The following is a 10,979-nucleotide window of genomic DNA, read 5'->3' as shown; positions in this document are numbered from 1 at the left end:
AAGACTCCTGCAGCTCCGCTGTCACAAGGACCAATACAGGAAATCATTCCTGATACAGGAGATCATTCCAGATACAGGAGATCATTCCAGATACAGTAAATCATTCCTGATACAGGAGATCATTCCAGATACAGGAGATCATTCCTGATACAGGAGATCATTCCTGATACAGGAGATCGTTCCTGATACAGGAGATCATTCCTGTCCACTGCAATAAGACTACAATAAATCACCTCGGGCAAAATCCATCACACAACAACAACACCATTGGTTGTTTGTTTTCTTGTTTGTTTAAATCCTTGCACTATTGTTTGGTTAGTTTAATCTAATTTAATATTATTCTACTTTATCATATATATTGTGCATTTTTAAAATTTAATATATTTTACTCTGCTTTTCCTGTATCTATAATGCTGCTGTCGCGAAATAAATTCCCTTTGTGGGATTAATAAAGTAACTATCTGCCTATCTGCCTATCTATCTATCTATCTATCTATCTATCTATCTATCTATCTATCTATCTATCTATCTATCTATCTATCTATCTATCTATCTATCTATCTATCTATCTATCTATCTATCTATCTATCTATCTATCTATCTATCTATCTATCTATCTATTAAGAGCCTGGAGATGACCTGCGGTGTGATTTGGTGCTGTATAAAATAATGTAATTGGAAATTTGAATTGAATTGAATTGAATTGAATTGAATTGAATTGAATTGAATTGAATTGAATTGAATTGAATTGAATTGAATTGAAGATCTGCTTTAAAATGCAAAAGATTTCAACAATACTGGCCATCAAAACCTTTGAACACCACAACATCAAATTTTGTATTTTTACAGAATGTTTTATGGACATTTGCTGACATATAATGCGAAACAGGAGACTTCATCATTTAAGGCTCGTGCCTTAAAGGAAAACCAAGATTCACAGCAGCACCACATTTTTCTGGCTCTGTTATCGTCTCGGTTTTTTCCGCCTTCACCCCTTTGGCCCTTTTGTTGTGGCGAGACCGCAGCCACGGGTCCGCCGGGGGCGCGTCAGGAGGAGAGAATGAAGGTTAAAGCTGTAATGACCCCCACTGTGTCTCCGTTAACTCCCTCCAGGACCATTTTTCACAGCTCTCGGCCCGACCGGTCGCAGCAGGCCGGTCGCTGCCATCCACGCGTCTGGTTCGCATTAAAGGAACACATGTGGTCTTTGTTTGAAGAAGTGCAGCTGACACAAACCCATAACTAGCAGTATGAAAAATTGATTTCTCAGGCAGCAAATTTAGGCGAAATTTAGTTTGGGGACTTTAAACAGGAGGTATCATAATAATAGGAAGTGTATCGTTTGACCTTAGCCCCTAGTTAAGGATGATAGGCAGAGTATCGCCTGCAGCACACAAGAGCTGATATAACAGGGACCTTGTAGGCAGGTCAGTTGCCAGATATGAATCTATTGGCAAGATAACGTTCTTTAGAGGTTTCAGCTCAAACTCATAGGCCAGAGTTTCACAGCTGCGTGTTGCTGTAAAAAGCGAGACGCCTTCTCCGTCTACGACTGAGATTTACGCTCCGGGCGTTCAAACAATGGCGCAGTGTTCAGCGCAGGGACACATGGCGGTTAATGGACACATTGGCTGTGGCAGGGATCAAACCTGTGACCTTTTTTTATGACCAAACAATTTTTTTGGACCACCCTGCAACACCGTCCGGCCATCCGATACTTTAATAAAGTTTCTTGAAGGCTCGTTGTGGTTATAATCTATATTTTTCTTCTATTTAACAAATCCCATGAGAGGAAAGGTGTGCATACATTAAAACCTAATATATCTTATTTCTCTGTGCCATAGAGCTCCATTACTGTCTAAAAATGATTAAAAACACATCAATGAGACGGACTGTTTAAATTTTTTTCATTACCATAAACATACACATTAGTTTACTTTGAGTCCATCCTACATCTCCAACTACATCCCCAACTATTAAAGCACTAAATGTGGATTAATAAGCCCTTGAAAATAGTCCTGAACACATACACTATTGTCTCTCATTTGATAAAACCTTTATCAGCCGGCTGTTTTTGGAAGCAACGTCTTTGTTTTGCTTATTATCTGAGAAAATCTGACCATGCTGCAGAGTCCTGCTTCAGACTGGGACTTTGAAGTGTTCCATTTCTGCATTTGCTGAGGGAAATATCACATCCTGATTTCAGAGTCCGTGATGAGTCCTGAACTTTGGAGAAAGCTGAATATGCAAGCTTAAGTTCACCAAAAGAAAGCAGGACACATGTTGCTTCTTCACATCTTCTCCAGGTTTCTGAATGCTGCCGATTACCTGCACCAGCACAGCTTCAACAAGTTCAAACATCTCACTTTCATCCGGGAACACCTGATCTCATCACCCTGAAGATGCAACTGGTTTGTTTACATGTGTGGGGCTGATTTAAATGCAACGAGGAATTACTCCATGGAACAGAAGGAAATTGGGCACAAATCATTTCAGTCCGGTAGGTAAATCAAATGAAAGGCAAACAGCACGCAGGCAAAGGCAGAAAGACGGTCGACCAACTGAGGAGGAAAAGAGAGGAATCCCAGCTGTGGGACGACAACTGATGAATTTGTGACTTTGATGGACATTGTTGTCCTGGAGATGATGTTTCATCTCTCCAACATCAAATGGAAAAAAGACCAAGACCAGCAGGACCAAGTGGTTGGGTCTCCATAAGGGCAAGTAAATGCTGTTACAACAAGAACATCTCGTTTGCTACGACCTCTCCAACACAAACACACCAAATGGAAAGCTAGCCACAACCTCGCACACATAAACAAACTAACATGTGCGGATGAATACGCAGGGTGAAAGTCAGCCGGCACGTCTCCCCAGATGGTGATCCCTGATGCATTTCCTTTTTTCCACATTTGGTCAAACTCAAAAACAGTAGTGGACCGGCGTGTCTATATTTCATGCTTTGTTGTGATACCGGGTTGGTTTGTACCCTAAATATGAAGCTAGAAGCAGCAGCTGCAGGCTGATAGAGCAAAAACTGCAAACAGGAGTCAACAGCCTGACTTTGAACAAAGGGAACCAAACGGTTTGTGCCACATTTAATGAGTTGGACAGGTGCTCTGCTCTGATTGGCTGTTTCAATAAGGACATCCCAGTGATTTCTAGCATCTCATCGAAATGTTTACACAAAAGTTGGTAAGCATATTTCTCAAAATGTCAAACTATTCCTTTAAGTTCGCACCTTTCCTCACAGTTCGCTGTAGCAGTTGTGATGATGCGGCAGATTTACCATAATGGAATAAAACCAGCACATTTTCTGACACAGTCTTTGCTTCTCCAACCATTCCAGTATGTCCCTGTCACATCAAAGCTTTTACATGAACTTCATGAACATGATTTATAATCTGTGTGTATGTAGATGTGGTGAGGGTTAAAATCAAATCAAGCCCTCGAAGAGAACAACCCCCATCACACACACACACGTTAACACCAGCGCAGCATTAGCTCACTGGAATGCCATGCTGGGCACTTTTGTTGTGAGCAATTTTGTTTTTATGGTTGTTGCATTTTTACCAAAAAGAAAACACAAAGCTCTACGATGATAATCTGTCCATGTGATAAACAGACCGAAGCTTCCATTCAGAGCGGATCGACAGCTGCTGCATCAGGACCAGATGGGAGACACAGACGCTTTTCATCTGGAAAGATCTTTAGCTTGATTTCACCTGGACAAAGAGACGGGAAAACAAGGACTGGATGGAGGCCCTGAGCGCATACAGCTGTTAGACTGGAGTACGTATGATGTAAATATGGATATGTTCAGTGCTAAAATGGTTCATGGTGGATGTGAGAGGTTTTTACCTGAAACACGATGCTGTATCAGGTAAAAAAAAAAAAAAAACCCTAACAAGCTATAATTCAATATATAAATATCAAAACACAGAGTATAAAACTGAACTGTGATTTTTTTTTTTTTTTCAACAATGTAGTCCTTTTACATACTTTTATTGCACTTACCTTTCCGATCTCATGTTTTATCCTCCCTTGTCCTCATTCTTATTTTTATTTTTAGTTTCTAGTTCTGATCTCACTTCTTCTACATTTCTATTATCGCTATCATCTTGCGTGCGTTGGTCTTCAGGTGTTTCTTAAATTGTCTTACTTTCCTTTTAATGTATTTTTAATCGTGTTTTTTTAATTTGTTCTCAAATTTATTACATTTTTCTGGTAGACACCTGTCTGCCTTATTATCGGTCTGTCAATCATCTGTGAAGCACTTTGAACTGCATCAAAATGTACGAAAAGTGAAACATAAGTACAGTTTGATTGACAGTTATCATCCAATGGGACCACATTTTATTGATATTTTTATTCATTTATAATAAGGCTCATCTGGTCAATAGAACACAGTACACACAGATTTAAGCTTAGTGATTATATTTTTCTCATAACTTTGAGTTTTTTTTTTTTTTTTTTATCAAAGAATCGCATTTGTGATGAAGATCTTCACTGTTAAGACTCGTTATAATTTACTTGTCGTTTTGTTTTAATGGCTTATTTTATGTGAAGCACTTCGTGACTTGAATTTAGAAAAGTGCTATACAAATAAGGTTAATTGTTATTTTTATTTAGTGTTTGGACAGACAATTTAACCAAGAGAGTTTAATGCTGATGTAAGCCATAAAAATGCTCCTTAAATGACATTTACCATTTAGAAAATTGCAAATAAAGGATGTAGACTCATAACTCTGATGCATCTACCTCACCCTCTTACAGGCTGTAGTTACAGACTTTTTTTAAAATCCAAGAATCATGAGTTTCATAAGTCATAACGGGGGAGCACCAACTATGTTCAGTTAGCGAGCCAAATACTTCTCATGTTAGAATAACATTGCTGAGACAAGAATTTGGTTATTAGACTGAAACATCCTTGTGAGGGAGTGAGCTGGCAGATAAGAGGAGTCACAGGAATTTACTCAGAAAAATAGCTTTTATCTACTTGCAAAACAAAATTGTGTAACTGAAGTTCAGCGCCTATAGAAGAGGTCAACTAAGCAGAACTTAATTTATAATGCAACTGACCTGACAAGAAGACATAATTGGGACCATATATACTGACTGATCGGACCATTTAGAGACGAGAGGGGTGACACGAACACAACACCAGCCACTGAACGACAACAGCAGGACTGATGCTGCAGTGGCAGACTGATTCAAACATCATCCAAATCAAATTATACCAAAAACTAATTCATTATAAACAAACCAACAGTGTCTAAACTAAGAAATACATCCCCACCCACCTCCCCCAATGCCTTTTGGTCGAGTCTGATTGGCCACTTCCTGTATTTAAAACCTTCACTTCCTGGAGCACATCTGTAACTCCAACCTGGCAAGATGACCTCCAGCAGCAGCAGACAACAGTGCCCCCCCCCCCCACCCCCACCCACACACACTCCACCCCAGCACTGGTAACTCAAGGAGATGAAAGTTTGAACGTAAGAAAACTAAAGACAAACATGTTGATTGTGCAAACATTCTCTAAATGTGAGCTACAAGTAGAAACTAATGTAAAAAAAATGTTATTACAGTCCTGTTGTGAATTAAAGGGGAGAAGTGGGACGTCCAAGCTGTCATCTGACATTCAAAGGTAACAGGACACCTTCAGATGTCGTGTGGAGTCTGATGGGTCGGAGCGGTTTTGGTCTTGAACAGCTTCAGTCAGGTGGTTTTAAGGGTTTTGACTGATCAGTGTACATTATTTGTGACTTGTACGGGTGTTATGATTTAAACTTTTACAGTGGCTGCGTTTTAAATCACAGGACTGTCCTTCTCCCTCAATCAGCACGTCATGTGAAAATTCCAGCTCGTTTTCAGCGTTTCCTTTGTGTCACTCGGGCAGATTCCTGGGTATTTATTGGACTTGGCAGCGAATCGAATCCAAATTTTCAAAGTGGGTTTCTTTTCTAATTGAGAGCTGCTGTCATGTGTTGGACGATTGCCACCGCTCGTAAAAAATAAAAACACGGAGGGGGAACATGTATTGGGACCATCTGTGGGGGGAAAATGAGATAGTTTGTTCATATAATTCACATGATGACGACGACCAGCGCAGCTCAGGATACTTCAGAGTTACGAGAGCAGTTTAATGTCCGCTAACGTTTGACAATAAAGACATTTGTACAAAGATCAGAGTGAATGAAGTAACAGTGCTGCTGGAGATCAAGAACACTCTCCTCTCCAACACAATGAAGATATATAGAGCGTGATCACAACAGTAGATCTCAAGTTCATTTACAAACCTTTCTCAGTCTCAAACCATCTCATCGGTTTAGTTAAATCTTGATGGACAGAGATGAATGTACACGGTTCGGACTGCAAGTTAACTGGGAAACTCTAAAAGCATAAATGACAACTTTTTGAATTCGTATGAAAAAGTTACACTTATTAATGAAACAACATGACTGAACTATTAAAATGCCCTTTATCCCTATGAGACAAAAACACCCAAAACTTCTGTAAGTCCTGAACAGCACAGGCGCACAGTTATTTTTCAATTTTTTTTTTTTTAAGTTCATATTCAAATTCATTATTTAAAAAAAAAAAAAATTCTACGGTTCAAAGTTTGAGTTTCTGTTATTTATTACTGCCGAGTGTCCTCATCTCCTGTCAGCTAATGAACAATTATACAACAAGTAGTTCCGACCCTGGATCATGAGATCTGATTGGTCAACTGGACATGCGACACGATCAGACATGTCCTGGTGTTGTTATAAAAGTAATATCTGTATCTATTTATAAAAGTCCAAACCCCGTGCACTGATTCCTTACCAAATCAGCGCTAGCTTTGACTTTAATTGGCCTGTGTGCGTAACACGTCTGCATACTGTAACATTAATTACAGTCTCCTGTCCAGAAATTAGAAGTGTTTCTATCTGGCAGAGCCCTTTCCCTTTTCTCTGTCATTACACCGGGAAGATAACAGGCCCGATGTGGTGCAGAGCTTGCAGTTCCTCGTAAGGCAATCAGATTTTATTAGAGCCCTTTTTCCATGTTCAAATATCCTTCAGAAACCTGACAGCCATTACACAGGAAAGCACTGCTGAATTCTTTACTGCGATTAGTGGTTGTAATTATAGAAGTGTTCTCAAACTGATTCACAGAGGTTTTTTTTTCCTGCACGAAAGGGATGAATGTCAGAAACCTCCACACGGTCCGACTTGTGCATTTTATTTCACAGCTGCAAAAATGCACCAGCAGATTCTTAACTTCCAAGTATTTTAAAGTTGTATTCTTCTAATCTTCTTCATTATCATTAAAACTACTCTTCACAGACTTTGTGGCCTTTAATATTAGTTATTATCATAATTAATTTGAATATATATAATTGTTTGCCATTTTGGGAAATATTCCTTTCCAAATATTAGATAAGAAAGATTTAACTGTCCCATGTGTGAGCATAAAGCAGAGGTGGAATGTAACAAAGTTGAGTATCGTGTTTAATTGGACCACTTTATTATTTCCATCAAATTAACTCTTTTTAAAGGATAATTAAAGCTTTGCAGTCTCCACCTCTGTGGGGGAAACGAGGAGTCACATAAAAATGTATGAGAGCAGGTGCCTCCCCAAAGCTAAAAGGTGATGATTTGATCACATGAAAGTTGCATCGGTGGACATTTTTGACATATTCACAATTCATAAATTAACTAATTTGTATTTATTTATTTTACATTTACAAGATTACACAAACTCCAAACTAGTCGTATTAGTTGTTTTAAACATTTTGTATTCTCTGTTCCTTTATGCTGAGCCAGATCCATCCATTGATTTGTAGCCAGACTAGTGTAGACTTCATATCACACGTTAACCATGTGTGATATAAATCTGGACCGCTGTGTTAGTTAAAAGTAGATACTACACACTGGTAATTAACTGCAGGTTAAGAGTGGGATCAACGGAGTAATCTGACAATACATCTGAAAGTCATCGTCACACATGTAAACAAACCAGCTTACATGGATAAATATGCAAAAGTGATGAGGTCAGCCAGTAAGTATTCCACGTGGAGATCTCCAATGTAAATATCAAACTGTGTTACTGTCAGTCAAACTGAAAAACAAATCTTGAAAATGGTTCATGTGAAAATCGTGCTTTTGTGTGACTCCTCTTGAATTTCTACAACAGAGGTGCAGAGTGCAATGATGACCTACAGAGACACCACAGCAACGTTGATGGGTGATGCTGTTTAAGTAAAGTTTTGGAAGAATTCATTTTACTTGTGTCATTTCAACACTGCAACAAAAAGTACAAGACACGTTCCACCACCGGCATCAAATACAGAGGTGGAGTCAGGAGGGAACGAGTTTAGATTAATAGGCAGGAAACAGCCACCGTGGCTCTGCTGCAAGTAAAAGAATCCGCCTTCCAGCATCCCTGCAGCTTGTTCTGTCTGTACACAAACAAAAACATTTCCCCCAAAAAATGAAATGAATTTGTGTTTGGAGGAGGAGTTACTTGCTGATTTACAATTTACAAAAAAACACAATGTTTTTGCAGCGTCTCAGCTGGTTGGTCAACAACCTCATGCTCCATTGTCACTTTTACATTTCTCTTTAATTGGGGCTTTAGGAGTGTTTTAGGTGTGTCTGTGTGAACTTTGGACAGGGCAAGTCCGCTGTCCAGCATGTGTATGAAAACATTGTGGAAGTGAAGCGGAGGAATTGCACAGAAATTAAGCTTTTCTCTTGAAATATTAAACACAAAGCTATTTTTTCTGTGTATATTTGGGAGTTTTAGGTTTCTGTGGGGAGTTTAAATTCTACACTGACGGATATTTTACAAGTTTTTTTTGGTTTTTTTTGTTTGAGTCACTTGAATTTGAAGTGCAGAGTCTTTTAAAAGTAATATGTAACCAATCTCCAAATAATTCCCATTTAAATTTCTGCACGAGTTGAGAAAATTCTACTTCTCAGGCTTATTAAACCACCTGCAGATACACTGCCTTTTTTCTTTTGGGCTTAAATAAATGTTAAAATGTTTCATTTAACAACTAAACTGCCATGAACAGAAAGGCGTTCCTTTAATTCCAACATCTGCACTGTTGCACGGAGCACTTACTGTATGTTTTTTTCTCCTCATAAGAGGATTTAGTTGGACTTGAAGTGAATGTGTTAGTTTTTGCTGAAGGTGATTGTGTTCTTGTAATACTCTCAGAATAACCCTATAATATTTCTATAGGTAGCTTGGAGTGGGCCAGCAGGGCTGCAGGCGGTATCACCTTGTTTGTGGTGTTTAAATTGTTTATTTCATTTCATTTCCTGCCAAAACTTGGTCCTGGGTTTCTTGGGCTTTATAAAAAAAAAAAAAAAAAAAAAACAGGTGGGTGAAAAACGCAGATCCGTCCTCATCTGTTTTGAGTCGCCCGGTGCGGCAGTGGAAGAGTTAAGAGTCACATGGTAGCGGGTGGTATTATCAACCCGGGTTGTTAAAAAAAAAAAAAAAAAAAAAAAAAAAAGTGTATCGGGTGAAAAAAACAGGAGAACAAAGAAATCAGAGTCTATTTAAGGAGAAGTCGCCCCAGATCCTGGAGCCGTGTGACTCCCGGCACTGCACACCGCACACTGCTGCGCCAAGACCACGCTGCTCGTGCATCACCGCGGCTCCCAACGGCGGTAAGGATGCGGACTTCTCTGGTCGTGTGCTGCTGCGTCTTTGCGCTGCAATGCTTCCCGAGCACGCTTTGTCTTCCAGGGCGGGGATCCAGCAGGTACAAAGTGGTACCGGTGAGTTGGAGGACGCTTTATTCCCCCTCTTTCATCTGTTGCGAAGTCGAAGCGGAGAAAAAGAAACGTGTCCTGTGCAGAAGTCGAAATTGTGGCGCAGCTTGGTTGAACTTTTTACTGTTGCACGCATGAGAACAAGATTTATCTTTTTCATTTTAAAGGAATCTGCAATGTTGACTTTCTTCATTCTTTCGCTTTGCTACAAGTGACTTCCCCACCCCCAAAACACACACGTACACATGAGCGCGCACACACACGTGCATTGCAGTTGTTTTATTGTGGAGACTTTGCCCCAAATTGAACAGGATTCTCATTGTTGGACGAAGAGTTAGTTTTATGTTTAAATTTGTCAGCGCGTCTCTGCAGCTACAAGTGCCGCGCACGAGCATGTCCATGAAGCATAATGACCAATGACACGCATGTTGTAATTAAGAAAATGGTTATTTTCGGCGCGCAGGAGTTGACCTGTCACTGTAATTAGCCCGCAAGCTGCAAGCGCTCAAGAAATCACTGCTTCTTTTTTTGTCTGCTCAGCAGAAACACGAGCACTCATGACTTTGCACCCAAACCTGACTTCCCGTCCTCTCCGCGCACGCGGGATGACAGCGCAGTGTTTTGGTTTCGCCTCAGTCTGATCTCCGGGGAGGAGGAGAAGGAGAGGGAGAGAAAACCAAAGGTTGCTGAGTTCCCGTGTCTGCAGGGCAGGAAGCTGTAATAACAGCTCTTAAAGGCATTTTGTCAACAACACCATAAAAGCGAGGGGTCTCCATATGGACCCGTCATGACGGCGTCAGTGGCACAAGCTGCACTTTCTGTCATTGTCACGTGTTTTGGTGGCTTTTCTAATCCTTTCATGCAATAGTAATTAATGTATTACTTTAACTTTGGTCTGAAACCATTTTGAACACATGTTTCACCAAATATTTCCGTTGATATTTGTTCTAGTGTTGTAATATTGGATTTTATTAGGTTTATTGCTCCCTTACATCTTGAACTGTATCATACTTCTTCCGGGAGCGAACATCTAACCTTTATTTACACTGACTAAGTATGTTTAGCATGAATTGCTTATTCACAGGAATGTCCTGTTTACAGGTAGGCTAAATAGAGAAAGGGCTATTTTATCAAAACAGACAACTTTCATAAGCAGTCACAGAGAAGCTGGGGAAAGTGTTGGAGCTGCAGAGGGATTTATCC

General features: G+C 39.8%; 1 protein-coding gene across 1 annotated transcript in view; it reads left to right on the top strand.

The window, feature by feature from the left end:
• The first annotated feature begins 9,524 nt into the window (after positions 1–9,524).
• LOC138210300 (stromelysin-3-like) overlaps positions 9,525–10,979 on the top strand; it is a 75,154-nt gene continuing 73,699 nt past the window's right edge. Inside the window, 1 exon segment of the mRNA XM_069169365.1 lies at positions 9,525–9,782. Coding sequence (XP_069025466.1) covers positions 9,678–9,782 — 105 coding nt within the window. The 5' untranslated portion in view covers positions 9,525–9,677.

The sequence above is a fragment of the Embiotoca jacksoni genome, unplaced genomic scaffold (assembly GCF_022577435.1).
Source record: "Embiotoca jacksoni isolate LCO1_2020_lvr unplaced genomic scaffold, fEmbJac1.0.p SCAF_44, whole genome shotgun sequence".
Classification (NCBI taxonomy): domain Eukaryota; kingdom Metazoa; phylum Chordata; class Actinopteri; family Embiotocidae; genus Embiotoca; species Embiotoca jacksoni.
Note: the sequence above shows the minus strand (reverse complement) of the source record. Positions and strands in the feature narration are given on the sequence as shown.